This window comes from Camelus dromedarius, chromosome 9 (assembly GCF_036321535.1).
Source record: "Camelus dromedarius isolate mCamDro1 chromosome 9, mCamDro1.pat, whole genome shotgun sequence".
Lineage (NCBI taxonomy): Eukaryota > Metazoa > Chordata > Mammalia > Artiodactyla > Camelidae > Camelus > Camelus dromedarius.
This window is the reverse complement of record NC_087444.1, coordinates 20,672,139-20,692,797: the sequence shown is the minus strand read 5'-3', so window position 1 is coordinate 20,692,797 and position 20,659 is coordinate 20,672,139. Positions and strand designations below refer to the sequence as shown.

General features: G+C 43.1%; 1 protein-coding gene across 4 annotated transcripts in view; it reads left to right on the top strand.

Moving 5' to 3' along the window:
• CD58 (CD58 molecule) overlaps positions 1-20,659 on the top strand; it is a 36,601-nt gene that overhangs the window by 10,436 nt on the left and 5,506 nt on the right. For all 4 annotated transcript variants that reach the window (XR_010382251.1, XM_031457889.2, XM_031457888.2 and 1 more), the window contains exons 2-5: positions 6,710-7,006; positions 13,566-13,841; positions 18,081-18,152; positions 20,616-20,659. Coding sequence is in view for 3 of the 4 variants with exons in the window: in XM_031457889.2 (XP_031313749.2) it covers positions 6,710-7,006; positions 13,566-13,841; positions 18,081-18,152; positions 20,616-20,659 (689 nt within the window). In the remaining variant the exon portion in view is untranslated. The remainder of the gene's footprint in view (positions 1-6,709; positions 7,007-13,565; positions 13,842-18,080; positions 18,153-20,615) is intronic.

The following is a 20,659-nucleotide window of genomic DNA, read 5'->3' as shown; positions in this document are numbered from 1 at the left end:
AGTAAAAGCACTGTGCTCTTCCTTTGATTATCTACGTGCCTGATGAGAGTATTTCCTACACCAAAATGGGGGCATGGGGGCTAATGATGAATAGCATGTTTGTGAGCTCAGTAGGACAGGTTACCCAACATCAGCACTTGCCTAGGCATTCAAGGAGAGTGGCTGCTGTCTGTACTGTGAGCGTGTGTGCTTGTCTCTGGAGACCGTTTCTCAGGCTGCCGCCACTCCAGTACTCCAAGTGGGTGTCAACTGAAAGTGTTCTGTGATGCTGAATTGAGAGGAGCAAGGTCAAGGTCACAAGCCTCTGTCTGCAGGAGAAACCCATCTGCTCACTTGGGTACAAAAGTGCCCAGGGCCGTCCTGTCTCCCTTTTGAATGAACCTTTAACTGGTCATCATTATACTGTCATACATTCAGGGGGAAAAACCAAGATTTATATGTTCAGGTACTGAAACTTTCAGGGGATTTTTTTTCTTTTCATCAGATGAATTTTTACCTTAACTGCTAAAATCTGCAGCCATGTGGAACCTTAAAGATATTTTAGAGAGAGAAAGAAGTATTTTAAAACTACATTGTTCATTTCTAAAGAAGAAGGAAAAAAACAAAAAACAAAAAAACCTCCCGAAATACCTTTCCTCCAAGTCCCAGAAGAGTGGTTAGCGCGTCTCTAAGACATGGCATCCGTGAAAAAAAAAAATCACATTTCCTCAAACCTCAGACAGGCTGTTAATGTTGATTACGGGGGCACAACCTGAGTGGTTACAGGCTTATCTGGCACAGTGCCCTGAAGCCCACAGCACCTAGTAGGTGAAACCTAGTTCAACCTGAAGGGAAAGCAGGAGACAAAGGGGAACATCTCAAAAGGAGCTGCCGAGGGAGAGAAGCGGGGAGCGAGGCAGGGAGCGGGAAGCCAGCAGAGCCTCCAGTCTCGCTCTGGGTCTGGAGGCGGGCAGTGGGGAGGAAAGAGTTCTGTTCTGAGTGCATATGAGGGCTCCCGGGTTATTTCTTCCTCAGCTCCATGTACACATCTCCACCTCTCCTTGCCAACTCATGGTTCCGCAGCCAGGTTCCAGGATCCACTGGAGGTCTTACAAAGCTCAGGCTTTGGGGCGACTCTCAAATTTCATGATTCAGGAAGCCCTGGCTTTTGGACTACGTTTAAGTTGTGTTTAAATCTGTTTAGTTAAATCACTTGACAAATGTTTACCGCACGTCCTTCATGGGCTGGGTTGCAGGGATACAGCAAAGACCGAGAACTGCCCTGTCTGTCCTCCTGGGGCTGGCCTGGCTGTGGGATGCCCCTCCGCTCAGGTTGGAGCTAGTGAGCTAGTTGCCAACGTTTCAGAATCAGTTTTCACATAAAATTTGAATATCCAGCATTTTGGGGGAAATTAGAAGATCTGGCAATTTCCACCTGTCCACATGGGTAAGAGCTGAGGGGCCTCTCTCCAGATGAGCCAGGCTCCCTGGCGTTCCAGTCCACTGCTCCAGTTGGTGTCACGCCTGGCCCATCTATGGCCCCTCTGTTGGCTGAATTGCTGGTTTCTATTTCAGGGCTTAATTTGTCAGTTCTCTCAGGCTTCTCAGAGGCTCCTGTGATTTTGTGTCCTTACGACTTCTTTATTTTCCCCTATGTTCTCCCTGCCCATCCCCACCCTTAGCTTTTCTTCCTCCCTGCACTGGAGTCTCTCTTGTCCCCTTTCCCCCCTTACTTCCCCGCATCTCACAGGTTACTTGCCATCACACATGAGAAGGACAAACTCTTAGACTTTCCTTTCAACTTAGTTTCTCTTGGTCTTTTGATTATGAAACCCTGTCTCATTTCCCTTTGTAACATCTAAAGTTGTTAAAAATCCCAGTCCAGACTGGGATTTCAAAATGTAGAATAGATAAACAAGATTATACTGTATAGCGCAGGGAGATATATACAAGATCTTGTGGTAGCTCACAGCGAAAAAAAAATGTGACAATGAATATATGTATGTTCATGTATAACTGAAGAATTGTGCTTTACACTGGAATTTGACACAACATTGTAAAATGACTATTACTCAATAAAAAAAATGTAAAAAAAAAGTTGTTAAAAAAAAAAGGCAAAAAAAACCCCACCATCACCAAGCTTGGGTTTGAATTTGGGTTCTCATGTAATATTTTGGAGATTTGGGCTCATCGCTCTCTTGCTCAATCAAGCCTTCTTAATTTTCTCATGTACATGAGGAAGGGTGTGGTGCGGCGCGTGGTTCTCTGAGGACCTGACATTCCGTGATTTGGGGACCACTGAGCTTGATGCCTTCCCTGTAGGTTTCAGACTTTCCAGCTAGAACAGTTTGACTTTCTCATTCCCAACATCTGCTATTCCGATACATTGTAGAAATGGCATCCTGCGATATCCTGTATCGTGTCCCTGTCTTTAACAGCCGTATACCACATAGCAAGCCAAAAAGAAACAATGGTTAAGAGTCAGACTGTCTGGGTTCAAATCCAGTTTCACTACTTAATTAAAAAAAATCACTTAACCTTTGTGTGCCTCAGTTTCCTCATCTGCAAAATAGGGTTAAAATTAACTCCTGTCTAATTGCTTTACTGTACACCTGAAACAATATTGTAAATCAACTTCAATAAAAGATAACAACAGCAACAACAATAATAAAAACCACCTGCCTGGTACAGTTTTTAAGAAGATTCGCTGAATACATGTTTGTAGAGCTCTTCTAACAGTTCCTAGCAGATAGTAAGTGCTACATAATGTTTGATTAAATAAACCGAAAATAGCAGTCAATCTAAATTCTAGGGCCCAAGTGAAAATGTGCAGAGGAATTTGTGGCTGGGAGCAAGGGGTGGGGGGGGCCCCATTTCATTAATCCGATAGTTACGGTGACCATATTTTCTAAATCAAAAAACAGGTCACTTTGTCTGCAAAATATTTGAGTTCCACTTTAGGCTTCAAGCCATACAAAAAACTATCAAAACTGGATGTCATGGTGGGGAGGGCAGAGTTCCGTGGTAGAGCGCATGCTTAGCATGCATGAGGTCCTGGGTTCAATCCCCAGTACTGCCGTTAAATAAACAAATAAATAAATAAACCTAGTTACCTCAAAAAAAAAAAAAAAAAAAAAGCAAAAACAAAACAAAATTAAAAAAAACCTGGGTGTCATGACAATGTTTTATAAGGACGCTGCAAGAGTATTTGGAACTGGAAATGAGCACTCTACATGCAGGCACCCTCATATCTTTAAAAAGATCATTCAGTATCCTTTAAAGCACATAAACCTCCAGTAGTTAAAAAATTCTGTCTGGCAATAGAATATCTATTTAGGTAGTGACTGATACATCCCCACCCCGCCATCTCTCTCTGCTTTTAAACAGCGAACAGTCACTCCTTGGCGAATTCTCACACAACCAGGGTCCCCTAGAGTGAATGCCTTGATGGTGCGCTCACTGCATTTGATTTCAGTGCATTGAAAGAAAAACAGGGAAAACTCTGTTGAAAGCCTGCTCCATGTCAGCCATTGTGTAATGATTCTCAGTTTTATTCAAGCCTCGAAACAATCTTTGGGGTAGGCATTACGATTTCCATTTTACAGCTGAGGAAACCGAGTGTGGTGGGCGCTTTTGAGTGTCCCCCTGGGCCTGACTGGCTTGAAAGTCTGGGCCCTCTCCCTTCTGCTCTCTGGCATGGTAAGTGAACGTCCCTGTGGTCCCTTTTCTGACCACTCACCACTATCAGCAAAGCAACCAGCTCACTGCCGACTCGTTTCCTTGGCTGCTGTTTACTCATTCATTCATTCATTCATTCAGGGTGTGTGACCTTGAGAAAAAAACTGTTTCCTTTCTCCAGTTCTTCTTTTTCATTGGAAACGATCATATCAGCAAATTATTTTATAGTCAGTCTTTGAAGTGCAACAGAAAAAACTTTACTAGAGGAAGGAAATGATAAACCTAGCCTCTACCCGTGTAATGATTCCCAGATCTGTATCTTCTGTGAGCCCCAGCCCTGTGTACCCAGTAGACGACTGGACAGCTCCACTTGGATGTCTTAGAGCCTGCTTACCCTTAGCATCCATCAGCCAGCTGACAGCTGGGCAGTAGGGAGAGGAGAGATGACCATGCAGATTGAGGAAGCAGCACCTCCAGGAAGGCAGGCCCTGAATCAAGAAGGCACTTGATGTGTTTGAGGAAATAAAACAGTTCCAAATAGCTAGAATGAAGAGAGCAGTCGGGGAACGGATGGGGAATGAGGCTGGCGAGTCCAGGCAGGGGCCAGATTACAGTGTATGTGAGTGAGGGCCTGGGCAGAGTCAGGTCTGTCCTGGTCCCTCAGTTGCCATAAACTTGCTGAATGACACTGAGCAACCGATAAGTCTCCTGGGTCCTGTTTCCTCATCTGTGAAATGGGGCTAGCAACACTACTGCACAGGGATGTGGAGAGGATTAAAAAGGGACCCAAGAGTACGTGAACACATGACTGGCAGGGGGTGAACATTCAGTAACATTTTCTTTCGTTTTTCTTGGTGCCCTGTCACTTCACCTGTGGGATGGGGGTACTTTGACTCATTCTTGGAGTTTCTTCCAGCTCAAAATTACTATGATTTTTTTCTGAACTGGTCTCTCCTTTTTCCACCCATGCTTCTATCCATTGTGAGCGCCATTCCTGATGCTTCTTTCCTGTTCCTAATCCCAGGAAACATCACCTTCCTTGGGAAAGATGGGAGCCATCTTTCTGCAGCCAGAGTGTGGCGGTTCAGCCCAGACTTCTTTCTCCACCTCCCTCCCAACTCTCATCTGTTCATTCATTTATTCATTTACAAGACATTTCAAGGCTCCACTGTTGTGTGTGGATAGACTCTCACCCCTCAGGTCCTATCCCTTTTCATCCCTTTCAGGGGCTCTGGTTAAGTGGGAGAAAAAGTACATGATGAGCAAAACGACAGAAAGATGCCCGTGCGTTGAGGGCAGTCTTCCTTAACTGAGGAAGATGGGCTCTAAAAATCCTCGCAAAAAGACAGATCGGGTGCACTTGCTTCTTATTTGAAATTACTGGACACAGTTGCCTACAATTGCTCTATTTCATGGTTTTGATTTTTCCTGTGCTCTTTCAATTACCCTGATCGCTACTAGACAAAAGCTTCAATCAAGTTTTAATTTGTCTGTAATGCCTTCCTCTTAACGGCTCCTCGTCTGTCTTAACAAGAGAGTCAAGTCTGGAGCGCAGTGTATTCAAGCCCATTTTGGGGTATCAAGAATATCCCAATCTAGTAGTGAGAGTAAATGTTTAACAACCGGATTGGTGTGGAGGAGGCGGGAGGCTCTGATTGGAGGCATTCGTCAGTTTCTTTGCTGTAAATACTCCCACTGTGGTAGATGGCAAGCTCTCAACCAGACTTCACTGAATGGAGCCTGGCAGAGATGCTAACAGCTGGTTCCAACACACTACTGCACCCAGTCCTTGAGTCCTGAGTCTTCATCACACCCGATTTCCTTCCGAGTCATTCTGATTTCAATTAATGGCACCTCTCAGTCAGCCGAGAAAGAGGCCTGACAGTCACCATTTATGCCTCTCATCCAATCACTAAATCCTGTTGACTTTTTTCTCTGATGTTTCTTATGTCTGTTCACCTGTCTGGCCTCACCGCCAACACCCTGGTCTGGTGTCCCAGTCTGCTACTCGCTCATTGCTACTGCACTGACCTCTGTTCTGGTTTCTCTGCCTCCACACTTGCTCCGTCAGCAAGTGTCCACCCTGCAGACAAAGTCAACCTCTTGCAGCTGAAATGATGTCATGCCAGTCTTCTGTTAAGAACCTTTCTGTGGCTTTCCCTTGCCTTTCGGATGAATTCCAAACCCTAATCACATCTTACTTGACTCCGTCCAGCCCCTCACTCACATACACTGTGATCGGGCCCCTGTCTGATTCGCCAGCCTCACTCCCCACCCTTCCCCCCTTGCTCTCTTCCTTCCAGCCATTTGGAACTAACTGTTTTTATTTCCTCAAACACACCAAGCGCTTTCTTGATTCAGGGCCTGCCTTCTTGGAGGTGCTGCTTCTCTATCCGCATGGTCATCTCTCCTCCCCGCCTTACCCAGCCGTCAGCTCGCTGACTCCTCTTATCTCTCAGTGGCTTGTTGTCCTGTGTTGGTTCCAGTGTGATTTCCTAGGGAAGGCTGTTGACTGGGGGGCTCTCCTTGCCTGCTCAATGTCTTCTCCTTGAGTCCTGGAGCAGTACCTGTCTTGTTTGCTGCCATATTCCCAGTGTTGCCCATAGTACCAAGCACATAGTTGGTGCACTATAAATGTTGAATCTATTTCTTGGATTTTTGTGGGTCCCAATTCCCTATTAAAAAGTAAACTTGGGCTCAGTGGGTATAGCTGAGTGCTTAGCATACACGAGTTCCAGGGTTCAATCCCCGGTACCTCCATTAAAAAAAAAATAATAATGAATAAGTAAACCTAATTGCCTCAAAACAAACAAACAAAACAAAACCCTCTCCCCCCTAAAAAATATTAAAAAGAATAAACATACAGGGTCAAGCATGTTCTACTTCCTGTATTTTTTGTCAGCAGTTTATGAGCTAGTACACAAAGTAGCTGGTGAATAATTTTTACCACTAAATGTAATCTTTTCCCCCCAAAGGGGCATCTTGGAAGATAGTTTTCTATTTTCTAGAAAATCATGTTATTTTTCCTAACCAATTTCTTTTTCCCTCCTAGATTTCACTGGCTGTAGCTCTCAACCAATATTTGGAGCGCTGAACGGGAATGTAACTTTACGTGCATCACCCTCTAAACCCACTATGGATATCGTATGGAAAAAAGGAAAGGATAAAGTTGTAGAACTGGATGATCAGTTTGGTGTCAAAGCCTTCCCACCTTTTGAAGGCAGAGTTCATTTAGACAACGTGTCGGGTAGCCTCAGCATCTTCAACTTAAAAGTATCAGATGAAGATGAGTATGAAATTGAGTCTCCAAGTATTAAAAATAACAGCAAGTACACCCTCAAAGTGATTGGTGAGTATTCCATAAATTGGCTTGTTCAGACGGCAAGTTTCCAACTCTTTTAAAAGACTAGCACAAATCAGTGGTTTATGAGAGTTAAAAGAATGAGTAATCACCTGTTGTTGGGGTTTTCCTCTCTTCCTGGTACCCAGGAGCCACTTTCAATTCCCTTGTCCTCCTCTGGGTGAGGAGAGGATGTGAATGATGTAGGGAGAACAGCATAAGTTGGGCACAGCGGCTGGTAGCAGCACCATTTGTCTTGCTGGGAATATTCTAGAAAGGGATGCAGTGGCAGCCATGAGCTCAGAACTCCTTGAACTCCATTGCTGGTTGGCGCTGTCTCAGTTAGAGTGCCTGCTTGCACCTGAAGCCCACACAAGAAGTGTTTTTTTTTTTTTTTTCCTCCTGCATCACTTTAAACTGAAACTAGAGAAAGGATACAGGTTCCTCTGTGCTTCTCACTGGTGCGTCTGGCTTAGTCTCCTTCCGTCACCTCTAAACCTCTTTCCTTGTTGCAGTGATCCAGAGGCTGATGGCTACACCCCAGGGCTTCTTTATTTTTATTGAAAAACAATTGGCATCCATCACTGTGTAAGTTTAAGGCATACAGCATGGTGGTTTGATTTACGTGTATTGTGAAATGATTATCACAATAGGTTCAGCTAACATCCATCTTCTCACAGAGATAACAATAAAAAAAAAAAGGAGAAAGAAGAAAAGAAAAGAAGGAAAAAGAAGTTTTTCCCTATGATGAGAACTCTTAACAACTTACCAATATGAGAAACAGCTGTGTTAGCTGCGGTCCTCACACTGTACATGATAACCCTAGTGTTTATCTGTCTTAAACTGGAAGTTTATACCTTTTTGACCACTTTCCTCCAAGTCCCCCTTCCCCCACCTTCTGCCTCTGGTAGTCACGAGTCTGATCTCTTATTTCTGTGAGTTTCGCTTTTTTCTTTTTAGATTCCATCTGTGAGATCATACAGTATTTATCATTCTCAGTCTGACCTATTTCAGTAATAATGTTGTTCACTGAGCCTCTTTCTCGACCACTCAGCAGCTTTTGACACGCTAATTACTCCTTCCCCTTTGAAACACTGCCTTCACCTGGCATTCAGGACGCCACCCTATGCTGGTTTCCTTTTAACTCACTAACCGTCTCTTCTCGGTTTCCTTTGCTGTTTCCTGCATCCTCTTAACATTCCTCCAACCTCTGCACACTGGAGACGCTTCCCTTCTCTGTCTGCATTCACACCCAAGTGGGTGGGCTCATCACATGTCAGGGCTTTAAATATCATCTCAATGCTGATAATGCACAGATCTAGAGCTCTAACCCAGACCTTCACTGAGCTCCTTCTGTGCTTTTCTGTCTACTCTGTCTCCATTCAGATAGCTAACCGGCCTCTCAAATACCACATGTCCCAAAATGAGCTCATGATCTTTCCCTTAAAACCTGTGCCTTCCAAAGTCTTCCCCCTCTTGGTTAATGGCGGCTCCATCCTTGCAGTTGCTCAGGCTAGGACCTTGATTTCGTCCTTGACACCTCTCTTGAACATCATATTCCCTCCACCAGGAAATTGTGTTAGTTCTCCCTTCAAAATATAACCAGAATGTGACCACCTCTCATCACTTCCTCTAGTGCTGATCCAGGACTGCTTCATTCCCCTTTGGAGGATTGCAGTAGCTTCCAAGTTGGTCTCCCAGCTCCTACCTTTGTCCCTACACTTTAATTTTAAACACAGAAGCCAGAGTGATCTTCTTAAAACAGAAATCAGATCATGTCACTCATTTGCTTAGAACTTTCTAGTGGCACCATCCCACTCTACATTAAAGCTAAAATCTTCACAGTGGCCTACAAGGCTGTATGAGATCTGGTCCCTGTGACGTGGCATCCCCGCCCCCTGCCTCCTTGCTGTTCTCAAATGTCCTGGTAATGCTCTTGCCTCATAGCTGCCTTCTCTGTGCTGCCACCCAGCATTCACAACTCAACCTGTACCCATCTCTCACTTCTACTGGGTCATAGTTTCACTTACTTTATCCTAGAAGTGGATGTAGTTCTAGGCTGACTTCCTCTACGTGAAAGGGTGTTTTAGGAAGATTCAGCTGGTGGCGAAGTGCATAAGATGGTTTCAGGAGGTGGAGCAGGACAGAGTCCAATATAGCAGTTCAAATCTGAGCTTTCCATGTCCTGTTTGAGCCACTGTATCTGATACTGGAGCAGAGTCGTGCCTTGGAAGGTTAATCAGGTGGTAGGTATTTACAGTGGATTCGAGAGAGGAGGTGCCAGGTTAGAAGCTACTGTAATCATCCAGGTAGACAGGGGTGTTGGTAGCAAATGTTTGGAAAGGAAAGAATCAGAAGATAACTTCCAAGAAAGAGTCAGTAAGATACAGATTTTGGTTATAAAAATATATAAAATGACTCAAGAGTCCACATTTGAATGTCAAAGTCATTAGTCATACTTCTTCCTCTTCTTCTTCTTCTTTTTTTTTTAAGAAATGAGTAAGTCACACTTCCTTGAGGGTATGTTAAGACTTAAGTAATGAGACTGATAATCTTCCGGAGACACCAGACCCTTTCAGAAAGGATATTTTAGACAAGGGGCTTTCCTGGCACCTCCTAAGCTTGGGGCATCTACGTCCTTCTGTATAAGTGAACATCTGGCTTTCCTCCTTCCCTGAAAGTCCCCTGAAAATTTCCACCATCAACGTTTAATTGCCCCATCCTCTTGCCGCTTTTATTGTGTGGAGGATGGTAATGTTTATGGGAGTGGAACTAACTGCCCTGCCCTCACATGGCCGGGGCTGGCATGTGACTTTGGATTAAAGTTTATGGAAATATGCAAATGTCATCAGATATGTATAAGAAATCCTCATTTCTTACAGAGCAGTGAGCTGACTTCATTAATTATAAATTGACTGACTTGTCTCAGGGATGAAGTGGGCACATTTCTTGCCAGCTGCTGAAGGCAGACATGCACCTAATACTCGTTAGCTATGGCTGTGTTCAGTCCCGTGGGCAGCGAGAGAATATGAAGATTGCAGACGGAAAGATCTGAGGTGCAGAAGCTCTGAGCCAGATGCCACAGAAAGGTTTGCCTGCTTTTCGGTGAGCAGGATAGGTACTTCCAGGGTTGCTTCCTGACGACAGCGCTGTAGCAAAACCATTGGAAAGAGCTTCTGTACAGTTCTTGGGGCTCTAACAACATGGAAGATAATTCTAGTACATCCACATGTTCCCCTTCCCAGGGTGTCCACATTCCACTTGACCTTTACAATGACCTCATAAAGTCCTGCACTCCCTTTGACAGAGGAAAGAGAGGCAGATTTATCAATGGGTTTCTCCATCCAGGCCTGGGCTGGGTGAGTTCTTAAAAGTCAAACAGCTCCTACAAAGAGCTGAGGTTTGAAATCGCCCAGCAAGCCAGGGCACGAGCTCACGCCTCCCAGCCTCTGGTCAGTGACTCTTCCTGTGGTATCGGACACCCTTTGGGGAGCCTCGCCCTGCTAGCCCTGGGCTCCATTACAGCGAGCATTGTGGAGCACTTACGCTGTGCCAGGAGCTGCCTGCGAGTTCGTGCATGAATTATTATCTGTGTCAACTCATTTCATCTGCATCAGTCACATAGGTAGATCCTGTTTGTCTCCTTATCGCACAGGAGAGTTAGGCCGGGCGCAGGGGGCTTCGATACCTTGCCCAGGGTCAAGTGGCTCTTGGCAGAGCTGGAGTATGCACCCAGGCAGTCAGGCTCCTGAGTCCCTGCCCTTGGCCACTGTTTCATTCCTTTTCGGAGGTGAACTGATTGAAGAATTTACATTTTGTGGAGTGGAGACAGTAATTTGAAGATTGTCTCCCAGAGTATATCCATCTGTCCATCCATCCCTCCATGTATCCAACATCGGTTCTCTTTGCTAAGGAGCCAATATGTGTCTTATATTATGTCGGGTTCTGGGGTTAAGACGTGAATAATGCCTAATCTTGACCCTCCAAAGATGCACATCTGAGGGCCTCGTGGTGCACCTCTGTCCAGTTTAGAAAGTGTTTGATGAAACCCTAGACATGGGCTGAACTAGATTGTAAATTAGAATCTGCAACAACACGCAGAGCACCCACGTCAGAGTCACGTGGGACGGGGCGCAGGGCAGGAATCTGCATTTTAACACACACCCTGGGGGATCCTTACTCGCGTGAATAGTTAAGAAGTGCTGCTGGGGAATGTGTCCAAGGAAGCACGAAGTTCGGTTTCCTGCCCCTGAGAAGTGCCCAGCCTGGCTGCAGACGTAGACAGAAGTACAAGCAGTACCTAGAACAGGTTTTTCTCAGCTCTGCTGGAGACCCGTGTGGCTCCTTGGAAGTGCCTGGGGCTGTGGTGGGCGTGTGGTGTGCAGGGTGGGCCTGAGGGAAGAGGAGTCCGGGCTCTAATTTTGAGCCCACTAGAGCAACTTATTATCCTTCTGAAGAATATTGGTCTGTGCTTAAGATTTAATTTAGAGAAAGGTTTCTACTGCTTAAAAAGAAGATTAAAAATTCTCTTTTATTTCCATTTTTTATTGTGGTAAAATATACTTAACATTGAACCTACCATTTTAACCATTTGCAAGTTTACTGTTCTGTGGCATTAAATACATTCACGTTATTGTGCAACCATCACCACCATCCATCTCCAAAACTTTCCATCTTCCGAACTGAAACTCTGTACCCATCAAACACTAACTTCCCATTCCCCCGTCCCTCCGTTCCCTGGCAACCACCGTTCTATTTTCTGTCTCCAAGAACTTGAACACTCTAAGAACCCTGTGTCAGTGGAATCATACAAGATTTGTCCTTTTGTGATTGGCTTATTTCACTTGGTATGATGTCTTCAAGGTTCGTCCATGTTGTAGCACGTGTCTGAATGTCCTCTCTTTGAAGGCCAAGTACAAATGTGATTTTGAATTATCACACTGATCAGGGTTATCTGTTGTTTTCCAGGAGCCCATGGGTTTCTGAAGTGATTATTAGAAGAGGCTGCAAGTTGCTACTTGAGCACTGGGTTCAGCTGTCATTTCTGCTCAGGACTCGTTCTTGGCCAAATCATGAAGCATGGCTCCTGGGTCTTCCAAGCGTCCCCTCACCTTCTTTATGCCTTTTCTCTTGAACACAGTCTTAGTGGTGCCCGTCATGACTCACCACTTGTCACCCTGCTTACTGATAGCAGGTGGTCTGCAATGAATACGCTCTTGTGTGTGTGTGTGTGTGTGTGTGTGTGTGTTTGTGTGTGTGTGTGTGTCTAAGAGTTCCTTTAACAAAGAAAAAACTTTAAGGGCTCACGTAACAAATTATGTGAGCTAGATTGAACCTCAAACTGAGGAAGCCCTAAGCAGAAAGAGAAGTCATGTGCGGCTCAGGTTTCTAACAAGGCAGGCTGGGGTGTTATTTCACTGAGTGAGAAAAAATTCAAGTTTCTGCTGAATAGCACAGGGAACTATGCTCAATATCTTGTAATAACTTTTAATGAAAAAATATGAAAATAAATATATGTATGTATGTGCATGGCTGGGACATTGTGCTGTGCATCAGAAATTGACACATTGTAACTGACTGTACTTCAATTAAAAAAAAAGAATTAAGAGGACAAAATAGAGGCAAAGTGAGTTGAACACCTATATTTTTTAGATTATTCATTGGAGCTTAAGTGTTCCTTTGTCTTAGAAAATAAATGTCATTTTAAATGACAGCATAGTATCCCATCATCTTGATGAACTTTAATATGCTTTTTAGTAGATGTTTACACTGTATTGAACTTTTATTATCCAAACACTGCCATGACCATTTTTTGTATATTTCATGTATTTCTACGTTTTCTCAGATCTCTTATGATAAGCTTTTGGCGGAAAGGAGAGATGTGAGAAGGTCTATGAATTAATAAGTAAACCAGTGACTAATGGGATGAGCTAATTGGCATGGAGGTTTTAGAGGCCACAGTGGCGGGTCATGACATGTGAGTGTCTTACCCATCCTTGCACGTCCAGCTGCCTTGGGCAGCAGGAGGTGCTTCCTAGAGGAGACCTGGGAGCAAGGCCTCAAGACAGGCAGGTGTAGGACATGGGCCACGCCCTCCTCTACCTCTGAGCAGGGCCAGCCCGCAGTATAGCTCCACAGTACCTTTTGCAAAATCAGGGGCCTTTTGGGATTCAATCTTTTTCAGATTTGAGGAAGGTAGTATAAACTATTTCTTCTGTGTGTGTTAAGAAGCACTCCACTTATTTATAGGGGGCACCCTATACTCCTGCATGTGAATATACTTAGTAAAATATGATAATAAACCTTTGTGAAAAAAATCTTCCTGCTTTCAGAACTTAGTGGATTTCGGGATTGAGGATAAGGGATTGGGGGCCTGTGTCTGCATTGAGTTTGAGCAGACAGATCTGACCCAGAAGAGGAGAGAATTCTCTCCCCTTGGTGTTCCAAGAGGTGGTCTTTTCAAGCTCATGAGGAAGTTGGAGGTCTTCATGAATTTGTACAGAAAGAGTCCAGATACTATTCTTCTCCATTAAAGAAAAATTAAAAAGAATTACTTTTTTTTTTTCAGAGTTTCCTCCATTACCGACAGTAAACTGCATGTTGAACGATGGAAATATTACGCTCCAGTGCATGATACTGGAGCCTCCCAGCAGGCACGCAGACCTCCTGCAGTACTCATGGGAGTGTCCTCCCACCATGCCGTGTCCAAGCGGCTCCAGCTTCTACCCATCTGATATATATGTTCTGAAGGACAGCGATCTTTCACAGGAAGTTCAGTGTGTCGTTAGCAATCCATTATTCAAACAGAAGTCATCCATCACTTTGTCAACCTGCGCCCCAAGTGGTAAGTGACTGTATGTGTTACAGTGGGGATCCTGGACCACCAGTGGTTGGTGAATCTCGAACCACAGATGTCGTTGCTCAGGTTCATTTCACAAGTTTGAAACGTAAAATGAATTACTGTTTTCCCAGACACTCCATTCTAGATATAAAGATAACATTTTTCAGGACTTTCTGTGTCAGGCACCACTCTGAAACATATGTTAATTAATTACGTCCCCACACGATCTGGTAATTATCCTTATTTTATGAGGAGAAACTGAGACTGAGTTGGGAATTTAACTTGCTGCCCAAGGTCAACAGCCAGTAAGTGGTAGAGACTGGTTTTGGAATCAGGCCATCTGGCTTCAGAGACGATGCTCTTAATTAGTCACCATAGTGCTTCTGATACTCTTCATAACCATTGTGCTCTTCAAGGTTGCCCATCTGCTACAAGAAGGTGCATAAGAAACATTTGTCTAGGCTAATAGTTGGTTAATAGCGTGACAATCTGTCTCGGCTATGGTCTTTTATGTTGCTTAAGTATCATGTATGTTTGTAATTTACAATTCTTGTTATCTGTTTTTTACATTATATCCCCAGTTTACAGACAGAAGGATCAGTCATTCGAAAGTGGTTCATTAAAACATAAGAGATGAAAATAGTTAATATTGTATTTCAGAGTGACATCACACTTGTAGGGTGAACAGGATTCCAGGGCAAATACAGAGTGTGGGTCTCTCTGAACTGGGATAGGGTGATTCCGTGAAGAAATTTCTTTTCTAGACAAGCAACGGAAACAGAAAAGGGCCAATTAATAGATACAAGGATGTTGGTTTGTAAATTGGCCCCTGTCTATGGAGACCAAGGAGGGACTGAAGGAAGAGGCAGGCCACCCCCATGAGCAGGGGGAAGTGTTCACCAGCCAGGCAGCTTCCTCATGAGGCTTGTCTTGGGCTGCAGGACCAGTCCATCTCTGTCTCTGCCCACTGAATCTTTGTATAGAGGCTTTCACTGGGTTCAGCCACATGCACCGCCCAGATGGCCTCTCAGCTCTTGAAAGTCTCTCTAGGCTGCGTCCTTGACAACAGTTCCCGTGGCAGGACCAGAAAGCGTACATTCCAAGCACAGGATGGGGTGAGGAGCCTCCGATTGCCTGGGTCCAGTTCTCCAGTAAACTTGCAGTCACATTTTTTTAATGACCTCTTTCAACAAATGTATATAAAAACACTCGAATTTTTTTTGATTCCTGAGCCATTCTTCCTAAGTCTCCCATGTGTCGTACTTTTTTGAAACTTTTCAGATAATAACTTAAAGCCATTAGGTTGTGCTATCATTTTCAGACAAAGCAGGGTGCCTTCTTGGGTAACACAAATATTTCCAGAAAAAGTACAAAATGACTTCCAATTCGTAATTGATAGATTTGGCCCCTAAAAACAGAGAAAAGACCAAACCCATGGAGGTGTCAGTCAAAGAGGCACCATGTGTATTAGTCGCACGATTGCCAAGAAGATTTGAAAAATGGCTGCAAAGTTAATGACAGTTATTATGCTGGGAGCAGACATGCCTTTATTAATTCCACTTACTGGGTTTTGCATAATACCCAAAGCATACAGTGTGGAAATGCAATTTATGTGCTAGCAGATAGTTGCTTTACAGTGAGAACAACAAGAAACAAAACTAGTGTGCTTGTGGCTTTGACATGTGTGCAGCGCACGTATTCGACAGAGAGAAAGAAGATCCCATCCACGGCATGAACAAACGAGTTGAAATCTTGAAAAGAGCGTTCAGGTTCCAAGATGTTCAAGTGTTCAAAGAGGCAAACCACTTGAAGGAACTTACTTCTGACTAAGATCCTCTATAGAATTATATGGAATGTTGTAAGATTCTCAAGCGTTTTGCCCTTGTACGGTTTTCATTTAACCTTTGCGCTTGGAATTGAATGCCCAGGGGAGATGCTCTTCCCCACTGATACCCTGAGAAAAGATCGTCACAATAGCATCCCTATCATTGATAGGAAATAAGTGTTATTAATTTACAAACAAACCTTTTCTGTTATTAAATAATTGCGATTCATCTTTCTTTTACATTTTCCCCCCACGTCAATAGTTCACATTACGTGGTAGATTTTGCAAGTTTGAGAAACATTGCTTAGATAGTTCTCAAGTCCTGTAAATCCTAGAGTAATGTGGACACACTTCTCCATTAACCAAATGTGGGAAGACATTTTTCTTTTCTATAAATCTGTGGCCTGAACTTGATGATCTTAATGGTTCTTTTCAACAATAAAGTCTTGGGTCTCTTTTTCCCATGATGATTTTTAACTCCTTTTCTAGGGAGTTGCATGTGCCCCAACAGGTACAAATCCATGAAGGAGTAACAGTTACATATTGGCATTTACTTTTCAAGTGTTGATTTTTTTTTATTCAGACTTTCTAATGCTTTATCTATGAAGCACAGTAAAGCAGACTGACTAACCTGCTGCCCTTCGGCAAACCTTCCACATAACAGTCCCAGTTGGTTCTCATCACCACCATTCTAGACTGGTCAGACAGGAGTTGTTTACTTTTTATGAGTAGAGAGACAGGTTCAGCCAGGTGGGGTGACTTCAAGATCACTGAAGTCATGGAAATAGAATTGAAATTGAAGTCTTCCAGTTTCTGTGGTTTTCTTCCATGACACCATCTTGACTCTTCATATGTCTCAAAATAAATCAGATTAAGGAAAAAAAACTTTGAATTGATTCGCAGGAATTGGCTTCCGAAAACCATATCATGTTAAATCTTACCACAGACTATGGGGATTTCTGTAGGACCAAAGACCAGTTTTCTTCAATAAATAAATTGTAAGGGGAAAAAAAAGAGAGGTGATTGGGAGGACTTAAAGAGATTTAAGAAACATATCAACTAATTACAATATATGGACCTTATTTAGTTATGATTTAAACGAAAAAAGTAAAAAATAGCAATTTAAACAGTGACTGCATATTTGATTATGTTGAACACAATTCATTTTTAAGTATGTTAATGGCATGGTTATCTTTTACCAAGAATCCTTATCTTTTGGAAAGGTATACTCAAACGTTTATAGCTTAAAAAGTGCGCTGTCTGGAGTCAAACAGGGGTTCGCATCTCTAATTGTTTCCTAGCAAGTGGAAAGGGGCAAGGGGAGGGATAGAATCTGGTCCTCCCCTTTAAAGACTGCATGTGGCATGTATCACTTCCACTCATATTCCCTGGACCAGCCTGAGTTCATGGCCACGTCTAGCTGAGGGAGGCTGGGAAGTCCCCTCCTTAGCTGGCTGGCCACATGCCCAGGTTAAACACAGGGATTTTATTACCGGAGTTAAAAGGAGAGATTGATTATTGGGGAACAAGAGATGCTTCAACCACAGTGCACTACAAAATGAATATACTGTACAATTTTAAAACATATACCAAATTTTAAAGAAGTTGAAGAATGACATGAACAGTAAATATAAATAGAGGGGTTTTTTTTTTTTTGCACCTAATTGGTCATCTTATGTACTCCCTGGTGTGTGTGCACCTAATTTGGAAACTCTTAGTCTAAGCAAGAGCGCATGGTGTCTGAGACTAGGGTGATAGCAGCAGAGCTGGGAGAAGTGGTTCGGGTTAGGATACATTTTGAAAATAGAACCAAGAGGATTTTCTAGTGGTTTGAGTCGGGAAAAAGGGTGTCTAGTAAGAAACATCAAATGACTCCTAGACTGCTGGCCCAAGCGACAGAATGAATCGTGTTACTGTTTGTTGAGACTGGAAAGCAGGGGAACAGCAGGTGTGTAGAGGAAATACACAAATATGGGACATGTTTGAGTTTCCTATTAGATCCAAATGGAGACATCAAATAAGGCACTTTGACTTGTGAGTCTAGGTTTCTAGTGAACGGTCAGGGCTGGAGATATAAATTTGGGCATAATCAGAGTAGAGGAGGCATTTAAATAAAGCCTTGGGACTAGACGTGATCACTTGGAGAGAGCAGTTGTCGGAGAGAGGTGTACTGGGCCTGAGTCCTGGGGACTCCAGCATCTGGAACGTGTGTATCGTGCACCGCGGTTTCCACCATTCTGTTGCCCCTTCCACGCATGACTGTGAAAGGGCTGGGTGTACTGGTTCGGGGAATAACAAAGAAATGTTAGTAAGTTGGTAATCTGCAAATACGGAATCTGCAAATAAGGAGGATCAACTGTATTGCAGTTTTGGTCCATTCAGCTAATTATATTTCTTCTTTCTTTTTTTTTTTCCAGATAATACAAGGCACAGATACGCGCTTTTCGCAATACTGCCAGCAGTTTTAGTTGCTGTGCTATTTTTTAAATGTATGTATACTTTCTTTCTTGTTTTTAAAGCTTTCTTTTTTCTTTCTTTCTTTTTATGTGGGGGAGGTGGGGGTAATAGGTTTGTTTGTTTGTTTGTTTGTTTATTTATTTATTTATTTAATGGAGGTACTGGGGATTGAACCAATGACCCCGTGCATGCTCAGGATGCACTCTACCACTGAGCAGTAGCCTCCCCACCCCATCGCGTATTTTCTTTAAAAAGAAAAAGTTTGCAAACCTGAGTTGTTTTTTCAAAGGCCAGGAAGTGATTAGTGTGAAGATGAAAACAAAGTTTGAAATTTTAGACATTTCGAAAGAAACAAAACCTTTTTCGTTCTACTTATTGTCTGGGGTTGCTGAGTGTGTCAGGTTCCCCAAGATTCCGAATTATCTTAAGGAAGAATGAATCCTCGAGCCCTAGAGAGCTTTACAGGAGTTGGAACACAGCCAGGTGTACCTGGGACTGTTCCCCAGCCCCCTGTCTGTGGTCCACTTCAACAGATAGTTATACTTCTGGTCTTCAAGCCAGATTTTGCAAAAGACCTCTTACTGCCATGCTTATAATTTCTATGACCCATAGCCCAGAAGGAGATCCAGGTAGGATGGAGCTTTTGTTGAGTTGGGTGACCTGGAGTGGGTATAAATGACCTGAGATTACCTGTATTGCCTTCCTGAGCCTTCCTCAGTCCCCTGAGATCTTGGGCCAACCCAGAAAGCAATCCATATGCCTTGGAGAACTGGTGACCTGGTCCCAGCATGTTCTGTCCCGGTGACAGAAACCAAAAGGAAATTCGTGAGGTTGAAGAGTAAGCTTTCTCCAAGGTGATGGCATCCAGGGTCCGTGGCGTTTCATACTCATGTCTCGAATCAAGTTCACAAATGAGATTTCAGTTTCCCTAGACTTGCACTGTTCCATACAGTGGGTACTCGCCACGTGTAGTGATTTAAAATATAAAATTAAATTAAATTAAATTTAAAATGTAGTTCCTCAGTTTGCACTAGCCACATTTCAAGTGCTCAGTGGTTACAGATGGCTAGTTGTTACCATGTTAGACCAAACAGAACAATTCTATCCTCGCAGAAAGTTCTGTTGGTCAGTACTGCCCTAGACTATTTTGGGATATTAGCAGTAGACTGTGATTTCCTGAGGGTACCATTTCCATATTATAGCTTGCAAATACCACAAAGATCCCTAAGTAATAGATTATCAGTCAGTTGACTCTCCTCTAAACTTATTTAAAAAAAAAAATCAGCTGAAGAAAGTTTTAGGGCATCATTACCAATAAATAAAATATTTTGGGAGCTCAAGTGTTCATTTAAAAAAGTTATTTTTAATCTCCAAAGAGCAGTATTATAGTTAATCATCTCCTTAACAGATTAGTCCTCAGAAATGAAAATAATTTTCCACTGAGTGTTTTCCTGGGGGTTTACCACCAGAACTCCTGAACCGAAGAAAAGTAGCACTGAGTACCCATATAACTCCGAACAGCTGGTTGGTCTAATTAAAAAAAAAAAAAAGATTTATTCAGTGGAGGGAAACTTAATCCAGTGGTCAGTACTGGTAGCGCCTGAAAAAGAATTGTTCTAAAAAAAAAAAAGGTTCAGCAAGTACCTCACCCCTAAAGCCAGTAATTGGAAGGTGAGGCATTTGACAGGGAGCCTTCAGAAGGGGAAAGAGTTGAATATAAACACCTCCCACTACTGGCTGTAGTTGACAAACACTTTTAGAGCTCAGTCAAGCCTGTGGACACAGAGGCTGGACCATTAACATGGCTACAGGTTAGAGCTGATGCCTCTGATGGGGAGGAAACTGATGCAAACGTGTGGGACCGTATCTTAAAATCCAAACCGGTGCTGTGCTGAATGGTAGCCACAGGTCACAGGTGGCTCTTGAATCCTTGAAATGTGGGAGTCCAAAGTGAGACACGCCGTCAGTAAAAAAAAGACACCAGATTTATAAGACTTAGTTAAAAAAAAAAGGACTATAAAGTATCTCATTAATAATATTTATATTGGTTATATGTTAAAATCATATTTTTAATATGTTGAGCTAATAAGTAAAATATATTAAGAATTAATTTTACCCATTTCTTTTTACTTGGTAATGTGGCTACTAAACATTTCAAATTACTTACGTGGCTCACACTCTATTCCTATCAGGCAGTGCTGGTCCAGACCGTTCTAGGCACCCTTCATCCTTAGCTTTACGCACAAGCTGCTATAGAAAAAAACATTTCGTCAGTAGTTTTTGTTTTTCTGTCATTGGACAACCAATTTTTGAACAACTCTTTGGCCCAACTCTGTAGCCAGTTTGATGTAAGCATTTACATTTAGGAGAGTAGGAAATGCCAGCTCCACAGGGCTGTACTTTAGAATTTCCCTGGTTTAGGCTTCTCGCCAGCAACTCCAGATTTCAGCTTCTTTTCTGTTCTTTAATTGAGATGAAAATGTCTTTATTTGTAGGTTTTCTGGTACGTCGTGGTCAGCACATGAACACACAGAACTAG